General features: G+C 48.1%; 1 protein-coding gene across 7 annotated transcripts in view; it reads right to left on the bottom strand.

Moving 5' to 3' along the window:
• Positions 1-22,038, bottom strand: part of LOC146869396 (omega-hydroxyceramide transacylase-like) — a 485,268-nt gene that overhangs the window by 126,867 nt on the left and 336,363 nt on the right. The window contains exon 1 of one of the 7 annotated variants that reach the window (XM_085599731.1): positions 10,895-11,280. The exons of 5 other annotated variants lie outside the window; for them this stretch is intronic. In XM_085599731.1, coding sequence (XP_085455857.1) covers positions 10,895-10,952 — 58 coding nt within the window. In that variant the 5' untranslated portion in view covers positions 10,953-11,280. Of the gene's footprint in view, positions 1-10,894; positions 11,281-22,038 lie in introns of those variants that run through there. One more of the 7 variants, XM_085599733.1, reaches the window with a different exon arrangement.

Here is a 22,038-nt window from a genome sequence, read left to right as displayed (position 1 = left end):
AGTGAACAAAACGACCAAGAAATGGCGGCATTCAAACATGTCCACGACGAACTGTCAATAGCAACAAATGTTCTCGTTTTACGAGACACCAGAATAGTGATACCACGACAACTCAGACAAGGGGTCATCAATTTAGCGCATGAAGGGCACCGGGGCATAGTAGCCACAAAAAGAGCACTCTGTGAGAGAGTCTGGTTTCCTACACTAGACATGATGGTAGAGACAACTCTGAACAATTGCCCGCAATGTCAACTGGTGAGCCGTTCAGATCCTCCCGCACCGCTACAAATGTCTCCACTACCGGAGGGTGTCTGGCAACACATTGCCATTGATTTCTTTGGGCCAATAAAATCGGGCCAATATGTCCTGGTCATCATGGACGAGTACTCCAGATTCCCCATCGCGCAACTGTGCTCATCCACGAAAGCATCGAGTACCATACCAATACTGGAGGAGGTCTTTGCCGCATGGGGCATTCCCCTAGTGGTGAAGTCAGATAACGGGCCTCCATTCAACAGCCACAACTTTGCTGCTTTTGCTCAACACCTCAACTTCAAGCACCGCAAGATCACACCATTATGGCCTCAGGCCAACGGAATGGTTGAGCGCTTCATGTCCACAATCAAGAAAGCCATTCAGCAAGCAGAACTCACCGGAAAGAGCTTTCAGATGGCACTCAACGAGGTACTGCAAGCATACCGAAACACGCCTCATTCCACCACAGGCAAATGTCCTGCCACTCTCATGCTAGGACGCCCAGTGCGCACCAGACTACCGATGATGACGATGGCAGCGAACGAACAGTATCCCGACTCTGACCATGAGGAGATGGCAGCCAGAGACAAGATAAAGCAAGAAAAGATGAAGGACTATGCGGATGAACGGTGACGTGCCACGTCCCCTTAAATACAAGAAGGAGACTGGGTGCTGGCATGACAAGAGCAACCCCGGGAGACCGACAGCAAGTATCATGAGGTTCCGCTGAAAGTGATACAACAAAAAGGAACCATGATCACTGCAGAGACCGACGGAAGAAGACTCACCAGGAACGTGACGTATTTTAAAAAGTGCGGACCCAACATTAAGGAACTACTGACTGAACTGAAAATAGAGAAGAGAGAACCAGAAACACTGCCGCACCACAGTCAAGCATTGATGGAAACGGCCGACGAGAACGAGCGTGACAATCCTGAACCCCAGGCACGCCCCAGACGGGTCATCACAAAACCGTCTCGCCTTATTGAGGAACTTTGAGGAGACAGCTGCTGTGTTGGTCATATTCTGTTTTTCTTATTTACAGAGGGGGGAGATGTAATGACGCCGATGTAGCAGTGCACATGACCAAACGGGTCAGGCACTAGGACCGGCCTGAGTGGGGACCAGGGCGGGCGGAAAGGGAGGAGCAGAGGGCTAGGGACGGCAGTTAGCCGTTAGACCTGTAAGAGGATAGACATATAATAAAGGAGCTGACCAGCGAGAACCCAGTGTCCGTGTCTTTTGTATCCACGGGGACACTACACAGGGTCTCGAAATGCTGCTATTGTGGTAAACCTGGTTGGTGCCAGAGAAACTACAGGTCAATGCATTGTGGGGGATGAGCTGATAAATGGGTAATACCGGCGACCATCTTTCGAGGAAATACTGGAAACATCTTCAGCAAATGCGCTGGGCTGCTCTGCAGTGTAGCAACAGTTTCACAACCGCTTTAGGAATTAGCTTGCTTTGCTTAGTCCAGGAAAAGATGTACCTCGGAACGGTAGTATGGTTTATTTCCCAAATGAACGAAAAAGTGCATCCTATTGCAATGGAAGGAAGGGTTAGCCTAATTACTGAAAAATACATATAAGGGGTGTAGCAATAGTAGAAAGGATTGGCACAGGACTGTGGGCAGCGGTCGAAGCGCATTAATAAAGTAGTCTGTCACTCTGTCTGATGATAAGCACACCGCTCGCGGACATGGCAAGTGGCTTGCGGGCTGTCCCTGCCAATCACGGGATGAACTGGCCCTGGAACAGCCTGGAGGTAGGATGCAACCTTCTCCTCTGAAGGCGTGGAGAGCCAGAAGTGAGTGAGTCACCAATACGGAAGCTGCGTAGCAAAGAACGTCACAGACCTCTACGCTCACTGAATAGCAGATAGGCGTGATGCAGGAAATCCTCTGTCACAACTGCCAATGGACGGAAGGGAGAAGGCCCACTAAGTAAGCAAGGCCGCTGCTTCTTTAGATAGCTAGAGAATTGAAAGAGCCCAAGATCGCAAGGAAAGGACACGCAGGATAAGGAAGTTGGGCCTGACTGAGAAAAGGAAGGAGGCAAATTTCGTGGAGTAAGTTAGAGAATCAGGTGAACGGTGTACAACAATTGGTTGGACATTTCGCGCATTGCATGAAGAACTGGTTGATCTTCATGCACAATCCTGAATTGTAATGGCAAATGTCAGTTGTAATCTATTGCAAACGGTGTACTCTAGGGACACTCGTTAGAACTGGTTTAGAGATCTGTGGCTCGGAAAAATATTCAATCCAGCCTGGGCACAAGTCCTCAAAAAAGAAGTGGAGGGATTAACCAGGTTAGGTAGTATGCAAGTGAAATCATGACTCGTGCCATCACAGCGCATGATGTCACGACGCGTAGCATTGCACGTGACATCACAGGAAGTGACCTCACTGGAAGTGACATCGCAAGAAGAGACATCAGATAATAAGACCTCTCACATATTTTTTATCAGGTATATAATGAGTACATTAAGCGCATTATGAGATTTAACAAATGAGATTTGGCGTTGGGGTTGTTCCAAAAAAGTGGTGCAGTCCCAGTGCAAAATCTGGGCCTCAACTAATACATTCATGTTTTTTAAACCCTGCCACAAAGAAATTGGCAACAAGGAGAAGCATGGTGGTAGATCTGTTATGCTTAATTGGTTGCAAAGTCTACATTTTAAAATATTTCATTGGGTTAAGGCATCTGCTGTGAAGGTGCCCAGTAAATCTCAGGGAATAGTAATAATGGTGAGATAACTCTGGTGGTTAATGCACTTGCTGGAGAGATCTGCGTTTTGTGAAGTCCCAGATTTGAATCAAAGTAGTAGAGAAGGTAAATGTGCCTCCTACAAGCACATCATCTAACACACAGATGACAGATTTTTAATTTTTGTAGATAGTAAAGTGGGTTACTGCTTTTAACACAGAAATCCTTTTGTTACCTGCAGTTCATACATTGCAATCCTTCTAATAGACCACAGTGAGGTATGGAGGACATGTGACTCCTACTCCTTGTAACCATCACTCTCTCATGTAACTCATCTTGCATATTGATTTACAAATGTTCATGATTTATTGTCAATGTATAATGCGTATGATATATAAAGAGCTCTGACACCCTGCATTGGGTTGCATAGTGCTATAAAATAAATAAAATAGTGCTATTTAAATTGTTATTTATGTAAATACTGGGACAGACCAACACATGTGACATTCTTACAGTGCATGCATCTCTTATACACAGGGACTGAACAAAGGCAAAAGCATGCCTCTCTTAAGTACCTGTGGAGAGATAACAAGCTGTGCGCCTTTGTTTCCCCCCTAGCATTTACATTTAAGTGCGAGGTTCCAAGCCACCCCCAGTCACGAAATTCAAATAAAAGGAGGTCTGATTGCCCCTTAACTTCGGCCCAGCTGGAGATAAAAAAAGCTCCCTGGCTGCCTGCACGTTGCTTCAGGGAATCGAAAGCAGACAACGTGCAGGCGCTGGTGAACGTGTCCGGTGTCTGAAAATTACACCGGGACAAGCTCAGCATATTTCTTTGGGCCCAACTTCTTGGCAGGGGGAACGGCATCCACCCTGTGAAAAGAGTGGGTGGGCACCATGTACCTGCGTGTACCCAGACTTGTGCCCTGAATCCAGCAATAAAAGAGCATCTATTTCCCCCAGTTTTTATGTGATTGTGGGATTTACAGGTCATTTTAGTGAAGATCTCTGAAAGGCCCCTTTAAAACGCTTAGAAATCCTGTGCACTAGCACACTACATTGACTGAAATTAGTCCATGCATGTAGATGAAACAAAAAGGCAAGCAGACGAGCTACAAGCAGGTACGCCGAGGCTGAATAGAGCACTAAAGTACCCATCTCCTTGGAGCTGCTGCTGGCAAAGTGTAGTAGAGAAGTAAGGAGGTGCAGAGAGATGAAGCCCAGTGGCAGAAACAACAGGGAGCCGGGAGGGCGATATAGTGACCTGCTGGTCACTGGTCTAGTGTTTGCTGTGCCAGCCACTGGCCGAGGGCTGGCTTACACCCCCACCCCACACCCATCCAACACGGGCATCACAGGACATGCAAACCTGGCAATAAAAGGGCCGGGAGGCCGTGCCCTGGGCCAGTTCCAGTAACTATAAGTAGTGTCTGTGTCATTACTATTACAGCATGGGGGACTAGGACCCCACTACATTACATTGAAGACAAGCGGGTGGACCCGTATGTGCAGCCGCCGTGGTGATGGAAAAGGGTGAGAGAGAGCATCCCGTGTTAAGGGCACCCCCTGTCAGTGGTGGCAAGCAGCGACTGATGGCCCGAGGGGTATGAAGTTAGCCCCTGACAGAGCAGCATGAGAAAGCTAAAACGGCACGCAGTTCACGTGGCAAGCCTGACCGGAGACGTACCAGTGCTGCAGAGGAGGTCATCGTGGTCCGTGTAGAAAGCCACTCGGCCTCTACCATACAATGTAAACACACTGGACATGCATCCCCCCACCCCTAGAGGCGGGCTCGCCTCAGGGTATAAATAAAGACACAGAAGACCGCTCGGGGTCTTTCCGGTATAGCACATACCTGAGTGTCCGTGATTCTTTCAGCGACATTGTCATCCACCACGTGGCCTGTCCCCAGGTCACCACACTGGCGACGAGGCCGAAAGTCCCGCTGTGTGCTGCCCAGTTGCTGGAGGTGCGGCCGCGGCGTCAACAGAGCCCACCCGTGACGCTCCATCGCCCTCGGCGACTCCCGGTGGCCGGCTGCGCGTCTGGTCCGTGACGCTCCGGCGATCGCACCGAGGCTGCTGTGTGCCTCCTCACGCCCGCGGCTTGTGTCAGGAAGAGGGCGTGTCCTGCAAGAGGCCCTGAGCGCTACACACGCTAACGGACACCGCCGCTACCATCGTTGAGCCGGCGAGCTCACTCACTGAAGCCGGCGTGCCCCACGTGCGTGCGGAGCACTCCGCTCGAAGAAGCAGCGGGATAGAGGCGTCGCGCTCAGCGCGAGGTGACAAGGCCCGACGGGCCTCTTCCAGATACCTCAGCCAAACAAGCACTGGCACATCCAGGAGGCCTCGGTCATCAAATAAAGGTGCAAACAAAAAAAAAACAAAAAAAAGAGACTGGGAGCATACAGAGTCTCACACATGCACAGAGACTGATGGACCACAGCCCAGCTGTTATGTCACCTTCTGCTGAGGGGTCTCTCTGAGGTGCTGACCTCCCCCAGGTGCGACACGTCCGTGCCACTCCAGCCCTGCCAACCGCCCAGTGCGGCCTACCTCGAGGACCCGGGGAGGGCCCCGTCCAGAGTGAGTACAACGCCCTGCATGTGCAAAGCTGTCTGCGGCTGCCCACCTCTTCCAGCCCGGCCGCCCAGGGTGCAGCGCCGGACGCGCTAGAGCGCCATACCCAGAAGCATGAGCACCCCCCACAGGTGAGCGCCAACGCGACGCCAGGCCCGGCCGCGGCCCAAGGAGGAGGGGGAGGAACGACTGTCCCGCAGCGCCACCATGCGCATGGCAACCCACTCCCGCCATTCAGCGAATTGGCGGATCCAGCCACCACGGCCCCTCGTTGGAGAGCGTGGGTAGGTCAGCTCAACAACTATTTCACGGGGACACATGAAACAGACAGCACGGTAAAACGCTCCCTTCTGATATTCTATGGGGGACCGGAGATCTATGAGCTATTCGAAACACTTCCAAACACAGGCAATGCGGACAACTACGACGCAGCAGTGGCGGCTCTTAATCTACACTTTTATCCCCAACTTAACCTGGAGTTCGAGAAATTCAAATTTCGACGCTCCCTACAACTGGAAGATGAGTCGGTCGACATGTTCCATGCGCGCCTGAGGAAGCTAGCGGCCACCTGCGAGTTCGCCGACCAGAGGGAGGAAATAAGAAGCCAGATTATATTGGGTTGCAAGTCGGTCCTACTCAGAAAACTGATACTGCGTCAACCTGGCATCACGCTGGACCAGATTCTGGTGCTTGCCAGGTCCCACGAGCTCTCAGACGTCCGGGCGGAGGAGATGACCGCAGCTCTCCACAGGCCACCCACAGAGGCGATCGGCACGCGGCACCCTCAAATCAAGGAAGAACGCATTGACGTGATCCGAAGACGAACCCGTCTGCACCAGCCAGGCCAAGGCCACCGCCTGGAGGACCCTGCGGAAACTGCGGGGAAGATCACCCTCCCACGGGTACGTGCGGAGCAAAGGGCCGAGAGTGTTCCCGCTGCGGGAAGTTGAATCACTACGCGAAGGTATGTCACAGTGGACAGTCAAGGTTTGCACCAAGAAGGCCAAGAGGGTTCACGCAAAGGGTCAGGCAACTGTCGATAGCTGACCCGGACGAACCGAAAAGGGACACACCGCCGCAGCACAATCTTGATCTGGAAGACGAAGACGATGAGGTGTACTACGTCTCTTTCGTGGGCCAGCCAGGATGCCGACGGAGGCCGCCGCCCATGTGCTCGATCAAGGTATTCGGCACGGATCTCCAGGCACTGATAGATACCGGGGCGATGGTGAACGTCATAGACTCCCAACAGTTCGAGGCTATGGAGCACCGACCTCCTCTGCTGCCAACCAAAGCCCTCCCCCAACGGAGCACCTTTGAGACGACAGTTACTAGCGGTCCTCTGTCCACCACGGCCAAGTTCCACGTGACGGAAGGAAGGAAGGGCACCCTCCTAAGCTGTCACACAGCAGAGGACTTGGGGCTCGTGTTCTTCACAAACGAGGTACACGAGGCTCATGCCGAAGACATCATGAAGGAATTTCCTGAACTGTTCATGGGGCTCGGGAAGCTGAAGGGGAAACAATTCCAGCTCCATATAGACCCCACAGTCAAACCGGTAGCCCTGCGTCACCGAAGGGTACCGTACAACCTGCGGCCTCAAGTTGAGGCAGAGCTGGCAAAGCTCGAAGCACTGGACGTCATCGAGAAGGTCACCGGCCCCACACCCTGGGTATCCCCGCTGGTAGTCGCCCCAAAGCCAAAGCAACCAGGGGCAATTCGACTCTGCGTCGACATGAGACTGCCTAACGCGGCAGTCAAGAGGGAACGCCATGTAACGCCTACCATGGACGATGTCGTTGCAGACTTAAACGGCGCCAAGTGGTTCTCGAAATTGGACCTCAATGCGGGATACCACCAGATAGAACTAGAACCAAACAGCAGGTACATAACGACCTTCGCTACACATGTAGGCCTCAGGAGATACAAGCGTCTCAGTTTCGGAGTGTCGTCGTCGGCGGAGGTATTCCAGAACGCCATCTGAGAAACCCTGTCAGGCCTAAACGGGGTAATCAACCTAAGCGATGACATTCTGGTGTTTTCGTGCACACTTGAAGACCACCACGCACAGCTAAGAGCAACACTCCAACGGCTGAGAGACCATGGCCTCACGTTACACAAGGAGAAATGCGTGTTCTACCAAGGGTCCATCGACTTCTTCGGCTACACGTTCACGTGGGATGGACTCAAGGTGGACCCGAAAAAACCTCTCGCCTTGCGTTCGGCGAGCATCCTCAAGTCACCCACCGAGGTGAGGAGTTTCCTCGGGATGGCAACGTACTGCAGGAGGTTCATCCCGAACCTAGCCGCCTTGTCTGAACCTCTTCGCGTCCTCACACGGAGCGACCAGCCCTGGACGTGGACGGTGGAAGCCAACGCCGCGTTCGCAAGGATCAAGGCGGCCCTGCAAGACAAAGCAGTCATGGCATATTTTTGCCCTGGGAGGCCGACCGAACTGGTAGTAGACGCAAGCCCGGTGGGTCTGGGAGCGGTACTACTACAAGAACACGGTGAAGGGACGTGGAAACCGGTTGCGTACGCCAGCCGTGCCTTGTCGGACACGGAAACAAGGTACGCGCAAATAGAGAGAGAGGCCTTGGCAATAAAGTGGGCGTGCCAACATTTTCACTTATACCTGTTTGGGCAAGACTTCACCGTAATCACGGACCATAAACCCCTGGTCCCACTGTTCGGAGGATCCACACGGCTAGCCCCTCCCCGCATTGAACGTTGGGCAGTGCAGCTGCAGCAGTACCGATTCACAGTACTCTTTCGCCCAGGCGGACTACCTCTCCCGGCACCCGGAAGACCTTCCCCCGGCATGCGTCCCCTCGGACGTCAGCTACTCCGACGCATACGTTCAGATGATCGCCCGTGACGCTTGCCCAGATGCGGTGACCCTGGAAGAGTTCAGGCGAGCCACCAAAGAGGACGAGACGCTGAGCAAAGTCAAGAGAGCCCTGGCAGCTCACGAGTGGAAGAAATTCTTGGAAGGGAATCGGGGGCTCACAGAAGAAGAGAAACACGCACAGCAACAGCTATGGCAGGTTCGCCACGAGCTGAGCATAGGAGAGTGTGGCGCCGTCCTGAGAGGCCATCTCCTGGTAGTCCCAAAGACACTGCAAGAGCGTTGCCTGCAGTTGGCACACGAAGGCCATCAAGGCATGGCGAAAACCAAGGCGCGACTCAGGAACGAAGTCTGGTTCCCAGCCATGGACGCCAAAGTGGAAGAGCTCGTAAGGCGGTGTCGGGCATGCACGATTACCGGGGGTAGCCCACCTTCAGCGCCGGTTATCATGGAAGAACCATGTCATCGGCCGTGGCATAACGTGAGTGTGGATTTCGGCAGTTTCGCGGACGGGAGGCAGATGCTAGTGTTCGTAGATGCATACACGAAGTTCCCGGTGGTAGAAATAGTGGAATCCACATCGTTCTGACACATACGAATGGCGCTGGAAAAGACATTCGCCATGCTAGGAAACCCCAAGGAGATCCGATCGGATAACGGGCCGCCCTTTCAAGGTCAAGAATTCAAGGAATACCTGGGAAGGCGAGCGATCAGGCACAGGCGGATAACCCCTTTGTGGCCACAGGCGAATGGAGACGTTGAGAGGTTGATGCGCACGTTAAACAGAGCCCTGCGCATTGCCGTAGAGCAGCAGCAAGATGCGGAGATAGCCCTCACCAGGTTTCTAGACGCATATAGGCATACGCCTCATTGCACGACGAAGTGTGCGCCAGCCCACCTCCTCTTCAAAGAGGCCCCGCGAGACGGGATACCAACCGCTCCGTCCTGGAGTCCGCCAGACCATGATAACGACGCGGTGCAAAGACGAAGGGAAAACACGAACAACAAGGCCAGTGAATATCGAGGAGCTCGCGAACATCAACTAACAACAGGAGACAGAGTGGTGGTAAAAGACCGGTACCCCGGATGGAAGTTCCGGACACCGTTCGAACCGGAGGTGTGGACTGTACTAGCCACCAAGGGAACCATGGTTACGGCAGGCCGAGGTGATGCGAGAGTGACAAGGAATGCCTCGTATTTCAAAAAGGTCACTGGGGAACCAGCAGGAGAACAAGAGAGTGAAAGCCGCGGAATGGAGTGCGACGACCTCGTTGACTGGTCACCTGCCCCAGAGAGGGGGGGCCAGAGAGGAAGAGGAAGCACAGAAGTGGAAGAACAAGAGCAAGCCGCAAGCAGTTCTCGAGAAAACCGAGCTCAGCGAGAAGAGGCAGGCTCCCCGAGCCGAGAAGACAGAAGTGGCTCTATTCGAGGAGGTGATTCCCGCTTGCGAAGGAAGCCTGCCCCGAGCCTAAGGGACTTCATGTGCCCCTCGCCGTGAGCAGAGAACTGAGAGAGGGACATGATCTGAAATGTTGGAGGGATGTAGAGAGCCACTCGGCCTCTACCATACAATGTAAACACACTGGACATGCATCCCCCCACCCCTAGAGGCGGGCTCGCCTCAGGGTATAAATAAAGACACGGAAGACTGCTTGGGGTCTTTCCGGTATAGCACATACCTGAGTGTCCGTGATTCTTTCAGCGACATTGTCATCCACCACGTGGCCTGTCCCCAGGTCACCACAGTCCGTACATGGAGTATGACTGCTGCGGCCCAGGAAGGAAAGCAGAGCTGCTGCATAGCCCCTCCCTCCCCTGAGAAGAAGTGCATTGACCCGCCCTTAATCACCCAGTCATGGTGAGTGGACAGCCGGTGGAAGAGGAGGTTGGATCGGTCAGAATCACCACGTGGTGGCGGGCCTGACTAAATGAGGCCGCTCCCGGTCAAAATGGGAACGAACAGTTTGGGCATGTGGGATAATTCCTGCAGGGGGACATGATTGAGGCTATCCCAGCGTGAGGGGAGCCTAAATCGGCATTCTCAACCCAGCGATGCCCGTTGGCCTTTCCCCCAAGTAATGAGGGCAGAGGGAAGGAATGGCCATTCCGAGCACCAGGACCGGGTGCATCCGTGAGGGGTGCAACACCCGCAGTGCGAGTGAGTCTGAGGAGGCTCTACAGGATCCATGAATGTGACAGACCCCTGCAGGTGAAAGCTGCCGGCATAGCGCAATCTGCCACCAGAGACAGTCTGAGGATACTGCCCAAGACAATACTGTCAGTTCTTGAGGTCAGACTGGGTAGGAGCAACAACACCCAACGAGTGAGCAGTATATCACGCACCCACTTACCTGATGAGCACTGTGCGCTGTGGGTGTTGAGGTGCTGCCACTCTTTGCAGAGGTCGTGGCCTAGAGTGTGGAGTAGTGGCAGCACCACCTACAGGTCGCTGGAGGAACCGTGGCTTCCCAAAAAACAAAATAAAAAAAAACACTTACCTTGAAGCAGGAGGAGGAGCTGCTGTCCAGCCGGAGGTCTCTTGAAACATGTGGTCATGGTGCCCCGCCCGCGAGTACAGCCAGTGCGTAGCTAACAGGATTGAGGGGGCAGCATCTGGGTTCTCTGGCCCCACAAGACAGGCAGTACGAGGAGGGAGTGCTGCAGACAGAATAAGGCATCCCGAGAAGCATAGCCTGCAGGCTGCGTGGAAGAAGTGGTGGCAGCACCACCTGCTGATGTCTCCCGACACTGCGTCAGGCAAATAAGATGCAGCCGGTGGGGCAGTAGACCTGGTTTAGGGGCCATGTGGGGATTCCCTTGGCAGTAGCATGTCCTTGCCGCAGAGGGCTGAATTCCCTGAAAGAGGAAAGCCCCATCAGACAATGAGAGAGAAGTGATGAGGCTTTCAGCAGCAGGAAGTTTGCTGGGTCCTAGGAACAATGCAGCAGTGCCACCTAGTGGCCTTGGGTGGTCATTGCAGCAGCCAGGGACATGTACCGAGGAATGACAATAAGCAGGAGAAGCCTGCCGGAATCCTAATGGTCATGGTGGCAGCACCCAGAAGCTTAAATTATGAAAGGAAAGTGAGACTGCAAAACCCTGCAGTAAGAAAACCCCAAGTAGCTTGAGGCTGCCCGTAGCCAAGACCCAGCAGTAACAATAGCCCTGAGACACGAGACAAAGTCAGTAGCGCAAAGAGGGGTACTGTGGCCCTCGACTGTAGTGTGGTTACCTCAAAAGCATGCACTGGCAAAGAGACTGGGCAAGAGTGTGCCCAATATTGCCTGAAGGAGGGGACTGTTGCGAGACGAGATGGTGCAGTGACCCCTGGTACCACAGCAGTGTCCAGCCCAGGAACTGCCAGTTAATTTGAAAAGGAAGAGGGTCCATGCCCTCACAGGGAGTGACAGATCCGGCAAAGCCGGCCCGAGTGGGGGCTGCAGATAGAGAGCCACGTCGGCGTGGTATTGAGGCGCCAGGAACGCATCCTCAAGAGAAGAGATGACCTGCTGTAGGTCGGAGAAAAGATGACCTGCCAGAGGCCAGATAAGAGATGGCCTGTGAGAAGTCAGAGAAGAAATGACCTGCGAAAGGTCCGTGAGGAAGACCAGCGAGGTCAGTGAAGAGATGACCTGCCAGAGGTCAGAGAAGGGATGACCTGTCAGAGGTCAGAGAAGAGGAGAAAAGTAAGAGGTCAGAGAAGATGACCTGCGAGAGGTCTGACAAGATTGACTTGAAGTCAAAGTAGGAAGGCCTAGGAGAGGTCGAGAATGGAAGAAGGTCGCGATGACAGGTCTGGTCACCAGACGAGGAGAATGCATTGTCCTAAGCATAGGACATGGCCAGGAAGACCCGTGTGAAGTGCACGTCACATGGAGAGGCCTGGTCAAAGAAGAAGAGTAAGACAAGATGGGACTAGACCGCGTCACGAAGTGAAAGAACAAGGAAAAGGAAATTGTGTGGCATGAGGCCACCGCAGAAGAAGAGAAAAGAAAGAAGGGAGGAGTGTGTGATCAGACACCTGGCACACTGCACTATACAGAGGACGGCTGAGTGCAAGAACGTCAGAAGTGAAGCACAATTCCTAGGTAATATCAGTTACACCAAGCAAACCTGGCAACTGCAGTTGCGAGTAAGCTGGACGATTGGTAACATCCACCTTTGGGGTCGCATGGGAGACTGGATTGTGGTCCTGCTCGGATGTCCTGAGTGACCTCTAGAAGAGGATCCAACCATGCCAGACCAGACTGTGGGCAAGGGCCTCAGGGATTGCCAGTGAGAGTGGGGTCCCAACACGAGAGATGAGACTACATCAGCTCCCCCACAGGTCCCAGGTAGACAAAGATCTTGTGTAGTAAGCTGATTCTTCTAAAGGTCATCCTATCAATGGCGGTGCACCAGAGTCTGGATGGCAGGGGTAGCCTTATCCAGAAACATCTACTCTCCAGGTGGAGCGAGGGACTTGAAGGTTGGACTCGTAGGGCTTCCTCCAGGAACCTAGAGGGTGGCGTTGGAGTGACACGGTGAAGTACACCCAGTCCAGTGGAAGCCTGGTGAAGAGGGCCTCCAGGACATCCTGTGAGGGGGAACACCCAGGAGAGGGGCATCCTGGTGAGAGAAGGATGTCTGTAACTATTCCACCACTCAGCAGCTGGAAGCACCTTTGCCTCAGCGAAGAGAAAACAACCACCAAGATGTCATCCGTCATCGGAGGTTTGATGTTCGTGGAGCCTCAGTGCAAATTCTGCAGGTGATTGAAGGTTTAACAGCAGCACTGGAAAACAAACTTGATAAAAACTCATTGGGGCTTAACTTTATTTGTGCAGACTTGAGAAAAGTGGTAGACCGAGCACAGGAAACAGAAATCATGGTGGGCCAGTGTAAATAAAGTGTAGGAACTACAAATTAAAGTGAAAAAACTCTCTGAATTTACCCACACACAGAAAACAAGGCTAAGATGCGGGGGGAGATTGAGGCGAAACAATTTCAGGTTTCTGGGTTTGCAGAGGGACCAGCAACACAAATATTCCTGTAGAAACAGATTGTGGAGGTCTTAAAGCGGGAGGTCCTAATCTTTCTTCAGTGTGTTAAGGACTCATAGGGTGTTGGTGAGATCAATCCCTCTCCAAGGGTGCTACTGCTCAAAATAATAGCAAGGATGTTCAATTATCAGGACAGACATTTAATACTACAGCTTGCAAGAAAGATGAAAGAGCCTCAGTTTGAAAATGAAACAATCAGAATCTTTCCAGACTATACACAAAGGCCCTGCTTCACAAACTGCAATTTGTGGTACATAAAGTAATATTACAGTAGTACTACTTACTTCTTACAAAATGCAATTCACAATCCTACACATGGAAATCTCAACCTCTCCTATATTTTCTATGTGGACATCATCACACTAGTAAGTTTACTACTTGGTAAATGAGAGATGAAAGAGGTTGGAAAATGGGGAATATCAACTTCTGAATAGGAGTGACTTAGGGAGGAATAAGGAGGCATTAGGGGAGAAAAGCACAGGGGTTTGGGGAGGGCTTGGAAGAGGTTTAGGTTTGTCTGACACACACAAAAAAGTGTAAGCACATTGCTATTCTCAAATTCCCCTTCTAAAGTTACCACAAAAGGACTCAAACCAATAGTAAATGCACCACATCTAAGACCTGATGTAAGTACAACACCGTGCATAGCAAACCCATGGTACTGCAACCCCTTCCATAGAAAATAATGGAAGCAGGGACTTAACATAGAACCCATAGGAAGAAAAAAACACCCAATGGGGTAAAATGTGACCAACAAACTTACAATGGTAATTGTAAATACATGAAATATAATTAGCTGCACTTGGCTTAACCAAGCTGGGTATAGAGGTTCCTCATTATGAATTTGTGGAGAACAAAGTGGCGCTGTAATAATTTTTCTGTACACATTGTTCTCTATTTAAATAATTTTTCTGCATACTTTTTCTGAAGATACTGTCAAAATCACAATGAATCAATTGATTGATTGATTGATGAAACCCAGCCTATCAAAAAGGAGTGCTATAAGTATGTGTGATAAAGTGTTTAATTTGAAATTGCAAAATTCACCATTTTGCATGTTCCATTTTGTAGAGTCTATATTTGAATAAAGACATAGTATATTGTTACACGGGACATGTACAATGTATTGATTTATTTATTTGAATTCATTTACTTTATTTTAATGAAAGTGTGTCTGTTTATTTTAAACAAAGCACTTTATTTCAACAAAAGCACTTTACCTGTAGTATCTTTTCAGTGTTCACAGGTAACACAGGTGAGCACTGGAGTATTTAAGATCAAAGAAAATGGTGGTCGCACTATGAGAGTGCTGGAGTGGGTTTTTCTTAAATTTTCCGTATACCCCCTCCATTTTATGGGTTTTGAATTAAAATGAATAACGATTAATATTAATTGTATTAATGGTTTGCAGTTTGTATTAACCAACATTACTAATAAGAGAATACACGTGGGAACTGCATTTGCATGGCCTAATTAATACGTAAACTGACTTGCGTACGCATATTAATGATAGATAATTAGAAATTGCATGTTATGTGTTGCTTACGTGGTGTATTTTGTGATTTGTGCTTTTAAAAAACAGTATATGTGGTGATGCGCGTTGCTTATTGCTAGATAAATACATACACATAAAGGGTTTAGTGAGGGAATAACACTGTAATAGCCATTTCCATGTATTAATTACGTTTTTGTGTTTCTTTGCTTAAGTTGACATGACGGAGTGGCCACAAAATGGCTGCCATCCCTATTTCCCTGACGGTGACATAGCAAATTACAACTGGCTGATGTGCGCATGCGTTGCTGCCAGAAACAGTGGCCTCCACACGAACCCGACCAGATGGTGACACCCAAGGACGGTCTGGGCTGCCTTCCAGATGTCTAAAAAGAAACAAGCTAATAAGATAACATGGCCCGGAGAAAATAAAGATGCAACTAAAGAAACAAATCGTACATGGGAACTCAGACGGACAAGTCTAGAAAATCCCAAAACAATGGACTGACTGACATTATGAACTGTCATATTTTGATGACATTATAGGCCCAACAACTTTATGAGAATCCGGAAACGCAACAGTTTCAAATTATTTTAAAGAAACATTTGCGGTCGTGAACTGTGTGAAAGAGTAATTTTAAAGACAATGGACAATCCTTAAACCAAATTGTGAGAACTGATGACATCATGGATATCAACTCTTGTGAAACCAAAATTGACACGGATATTTGTGTAAATTTGTTGCCTGTTATTAATAAAAATGTATTACATTTAAGTGAAACATTTAGCGCTGGGAAGCAAGTGGAATGATCCCAGTTGACCAATCAGAATAGTTTAAGACATGTACTGTATCTTTTATTTCCGTCAATTTTATTATAAAAGACATAGACTAGTGAGGGTAAAAAACTTCCCTTCTTCATTGCTATTTGACTTCCTGACGTTATGCTGACGGAGAGGATGGTGACTCTGCTGGACAGTGGTCTGCCTGAGACTCTGATGGACTGATCTGAATGCCCAACTACTCTATGAACTTTTTGATCGCTTATGGGCACAGAGACGAAAAGATTTGAGCCTGACTTAGAGGACGGCAATTAGCCAGAATAGGTAAATATACTGATAGGGATGATGAATGTTTCATGACGTTTTCCATGCTTTCTTCTAGACAAATATTTCTTTAATATTACAAGAACTGTGTCGGATTATTATTTGAGTGATGTATTATTTTCCTAAATATATTGTTTAGAGAATTAAGTGTTACTTTACCCTGCAACTAGAATGATCCATGGCCTATCCATGGGAGGATTTACTAGGTTGATGTCTAGATTCCTGTGAGGTAGGGAAGCCTATTGCTTATTAGGGATTGTACGTATCTTCCTCCCATTACAGCGTACGGAGTGATCATCACCTCTTGTGACTATAGATCTATGCAGAATGAATGTTGGTGTTATGGGCCCCACCAGTGAATGAGTGGATGAATGTTGTGAGATCTATGGTTTTGTTGTTGTAAAGAGGGATTTAGCATTCCGCGCTGCAACAAGAGCAAGGTGGAGGTTTCCACCGAAACGCACCATCTTTGTTGTTTCTCCAGTTAAAATAAAGGAAATTGACTTCGATCCCCTTGTGTTGGTGCCTGTATTCAAAGTCAAAACGAGAGAGGCAGGACTGTAAGTTGAAGAAGTAGTGGTAAAACAGACAGTTAGATTTACGTAAAAATGGGCAGGAATATAGATTATAGTGCTGAAAGGATATTTTGTGGTACAATGTGTGATTTGTTAAAGTAGTTTTAAAGTTATAAGGCACAAAAACAGTGATATATTGGGCCGCGGTATACTGCAGAAATTCCGCGATATACCACTGTACATGTCAATGCCAAGGCAGTGTATGATTGGGTAATGACTGCCTTTACAAAAGGAAAAGGCATCCATGTAATCTTTACCAAACTTTGGCTGTGTTCTGGTTTTTAACTCTAAATATGGTATACTACTGTTTTATAAGTGGCTAGGCATGGATGAGTCACATTATATCAGTGTGTAGAGGTAGGTAAAAGTAGTTTTATTACATGATATATTTTAAAAATAGTTTGAGAAGCACCGCTTTACTACCTAGAAAGTACAATGGTACTTAAAAAAAAGAAAAAAGAAAATAAATAAGTAAAAAAAAGTTTAAAATACACTGTACTACACTACATTTTACAAATATAGTGTAGTGCAGTGTATTTAAAAATGTTACATATTTTTAAAAAAGTTTACAGAGTACCAGGGCCCTACCTAGAAAGTACTGCAGATCTTACAATTTTTTTTTACATATTTTTTTTTTTTAAATTCTGTAACTACTGCAGTACTTTCTAGGTACTCGTCCAATACTCTGTAAACTTTTTAAAAAAAACAAGTACTATAACTACTCTTCCTTACATTTACGTACTTACCTAAACTGATTCATGCCTCCCAATGCACTTATAATACAGTAGTACACTATATTTTCACTTAAAACCCAGAACGCAGACTAAGGAGCTTATTACGAGTCTGGCGGTCCATGGACCACCAGACTCGCAAGTGCGCAGTGGTGGAGTCTCCCAACTGCCCTATTAGTACCTGTGCAGTCAGGCCACCCTGGGACCACTGCAACCTCCATGGGGCCACCGCAACCACCAGGGATCAGAGATTCCTGGCTGTGGCGCGGCAGTCTTGAGGCCACAATATGCTTGGCTGGACCACTGTGGCTCCTCCAAACGAATGTATGAAGTTACAATGCATACATTTACAATGCATGCCTTTACAACGCAGTTTTTACATCTCAACATCCTTTACAACGCATTCTTTTACATTGCATGCCATTACATCGCATTTTCAGAAACTACCTTTACAACGCATTCCATTGCATCGCATTATACCTTTACAACGCATACCATTACAATGCATACCATCACATCGCATTTAAGGTAAGTGTTGGCTAGTATAGGGGTAAAATATTACTATTCTAACTCCAGTAAGTGCAACAGTAGGGTAAGTGTTGGATAGTGTAAGGGTACTATGCATTGTAATGACGTGCAATGTAATGCCTGCATTGTAGTGACATGCGTTGTAATGACATGCGTTGTAGTGACATGCAATGTAATGGCTGCATTGTAATGACATGCTATGTAAAGGATGTTGCGATGTAATGACTGCTATGTAAAGGTAGTGCGATGTAATGACTGCGTTGTTAAGGTTGTTTTCCCTCTAAACATATTACGAGTTTCCTCACCACCACACTTTTCATGGCGGAGCGACCGCCATGAAAATTGTGGCAGTGAGGAAACAAAGGGGCCCTACTGGGCCCCCTGGTGCCTCCCACTGTGGATGTACACAGGGGTGCATGCACACCAGTACCTGCCTGGCATGGACTGCAGCAGTCCATGCCGTGCAGGTACTGCCTAATACGTTCCCACTGCAGTGCCTATTTCATAGGCATCATCCTAGGAAAGCTAAAGAACCGTCTGCCAGACAGGAGAAAACTTCTGCTCTGGCGAGCGGTTCCTACACTAGTTCGGCGGAGCGGGGCGGTCCCGCCTCTGCACCGCCAAACTCATAATAAGGCCCTAAGTGTGATCTAAACAATATGGCTACCCTTTAAATTAATAAGGCCTTTTATTACCCAATCATATACTGTTTTCTCATTGCGGTGTACCGTGGTATACTGTGAAGTTACCATGGTATATCACAGCCCAATATATAACTAACGTTTTGTGCCTTATAACTTTAACACTACTAAACCAATTTAGATCTACTTCTAAAAAAGACCCTTTCCACCCTACAATCTATATTTTTGCTCAATTTCATCTACATCCATTCAGCCATATTCTTACTAGATCTGTTTAAACTATACTCAATGACACGTCACTTCACTCCACTGTATGACACTCCACTCTAACATGTAATTCCACTCTACGCTAATCCCTTCTACAACACTGAACTCTATGCTACTCCAGTCTATGCCACTCCACTCTACGCCACTCCACTCTACACCACTCCTCTCTACGCCACTCCTCTCTACGCCACTCCACTCTACGCCACTCCACACTACGCCACTCCACTATATGCCACTCCACTATACACCTCTCTACTGTAAGCAACACCACTCTTTGCCACTCTACTCTATGCCACCCCACTTTATGCCACTCTGGTATACGCCACTCCACATTATTCCACTCTATGCCGCTCCATTTTATGCCACTCCACTCTACGCTATTCCACTCTACACCACTCCAGTGTATAAAAGCCGTTCTCCTCCACTCCACTGTAGATTACTCCACTCTACACTGCTCCACTCTATGCTAATCCAATATATACCACTCATCTCCACTATACTCCTCTTTACACTATTCTAGTCTATGCCACTTCACACCACTCAACTGTACGCTATTTGACTCTATGCCACTCCACGATACTCCACTCTACACCACTCCACTCTACGCTATTCCACGCATCGCAACACAGCTCTATGCTACCCACTACACTAAATGGTGTTCCACTCTACTCTATTTCACTCTACAGCACTCAACTGTACACCATGCCATGCCATTCCACTCTACACCACTCCACTCTACATCGCTCAACTCTACACCACTTCACTCTATGCTACTCCACTCTATGTCAATGGACTCTACACCACTCCATTCTATGCCACTCTACTGAATGCTACACCACTGTATGCTTATCCACTCTACGCCACTTAACTCTACATCACTCCACTCTATGCCACTCCACTCTATAGTATCCAACTCTATGCCGTTCCACTGTACACTATTCCACTGTATGCCACTCCACTCTATGACACTCTACTCTATGCCATTCCACTTTACGCCTTACAACTCTACCTCACACCACTCAACTCTGTGCTATTCCACTGCATGCCACTCCACTCTATGCGCCTCCACTCTACGCTATTTGACTCTATGTCACTCCACTCTATGCTATTCCTCTCTACGTGCCTCAACTCTATGCCACTCCACTCTACTGTATTCCACTATACGCTGTTGTATGTTACTCCTCTCTATGGAACTCTTCTCTATGCCACTCCACTTTAGAGCACTCTTCTCTACTCCACACAACTCCACTCTATGTCACTTGACTTAGCATCACTCCACTCTAAGCCACTCCACTCTACTCCAGTCCACTCTACACTATTTGACTCTTTGCCACTCCACTTTACGCGCCTCAAATCTATGCCACTCCACTCTACACGATACCACTTTACATCACTTGACTGTAAGCCACTCCACCCTACATAACTCCACTCTATGCCACTCCAATGTACACTGTTCAACTCCACACCACTCCACGCCACTCTACTGTATGCCACTCCACTTTATGTCACTCGACTGTACCCCACTCCACTCTACATTACTCCATCCTACACCACTCCACTTTACACTGTTCAACTCTACCCCACTCCACTCTACAGCACTCTACACCACTCCATTCCAAGTCACTCCACTTTTTACTACTCCTTTCTACAACACTCCACTCTATGCTAATCCATTCTACACTCTTCCATTCTATGGTATTCCACTCTTCTCTATACTATTCCACTCTACACCACTCGTCACACTTTTTTATTAAAATATAACTACCTTTGAAATTTAGTGAGAAAAACCCAAAGGTTAAAGCCTAGTTATAGTTCATAAAACTATATTTATTGTTTCTATACAAACCAAACTTAAACTACACAAACATTAGAAAGTATGAAATTATAGTTATACCTTAAATTTATAACTTACGCATCAACTTCAAATTACCAATACTTTATTCTTTCTATACAAACCAAACCTACGCTACACAAACATTATAAAATTCTAAAGTTATAACTATACCTTAGATTTATAATTTACGCTCCACATTCTAACTACTATTACTCACGCCTTTATGATGCACTGCTTATACCCTTTCATATTACATCACTTATATCGTGTGAAATCATACCATTCCTAATAACACTTATAATATCTCAAATTACATCATTTAACAGAGCACAGTGCATAGTAGATTGGCGAGTTATAGCTCATGTAGCTTGTTGACAATACTATGTGTAGAGATTGCTTTATGCCCTTCATCCTCCATGGCTGCAACTAACTACACTGGGGCTTACTTAAACTCATATTTAAATGCTACCAAAGCTAATTGGCTGAAAGCCCCTGAGATTTGAAAGTTATAACAACACCTCTCCTAAGCACAGTTGCTTTTGACCGTATGCACTCATACGAAAAGCATGCAATACTTGAACAGCCATGCTTAGTACAACATGAAAGGACCTGCTAAAGCATAGTCCTAATCAGGGCCCAAGTTGGGGGTATACACAGGTGGATGGCGTCACCTACTATTTTCACAGGGTGGACGCTGACCAGCCTGCCAAGAAGTTAGGCACCACTGTTAAATATGTTGAACTCGTCCTGGTGTACTTTTCAAACACCGGAACACATTCAGCAGCCCCTGCACGTTGTCTGCTTATGATCCGCAACAACGTGCAGGCGGGAAGTGGGTTTTCTTATTCCAGACTCCAGCTGGGTCAATAACAAAGGCCTAATTTGAGGGGTCACGTGGCCTCCTTTTGTTCAAGTCTCCTGGCTGGGAGCGATTTAAAGCCTCACACCTACATGCATTTGCAGTGGAGGGGAACCAAAGGTATACACCTTCTTAGCACTTCACACGTACTTAAGGGAGGCATGCTTTTGACTTACTTCAGTCCCTGTATACAAGACATGCATGCACTGTAAGAATGTCAGATGTGTTGGTCTTGCCTAGTATTTACACAAATAAATTACATTTATATAGCGCTTACTAACCCTGACAAGGCATTAAATTAACAATTCAAATACCACTATTTTTTCTTTTATAGCGCTTCGTATTCTAATGCAGGTTGTCAGAGCGCTTTATATCACACGTACTCATTACATATACAATAAATCATATATGTTTGTAAATCAATGTACAGGATATGTTACATAAGACAGTGGGAGTTGCAAAATGTTGAAGTCGCATATCATCCTTCATAGCTCACTGTGCTATAGTAGAAGGTTTACAATGCAAATGCAAGTAACATAAGGATCTCTGTGTTCAAAGCAGGAACCCAC

The sequence above is a fragment of the Triturus cristatus genome, chromosome 1_1 (genome assembly GCF_964204655.1).
Source record: "Triturus cristatus chromosome 1_1, aTriCri1.1, whole genome shotgun sequence".
In the NCBI taxonomy this organism is placed as follows: Eukaryota; Metazoa; Chordata; class Amphibia; order Caudata; family Salamandridae; genus Triturus; species Triturus cristatus.
Note: the sequence above shows the minus strand (reverse complement) of the source record. Positions and strands in the feature narration are given on the sequence as shown.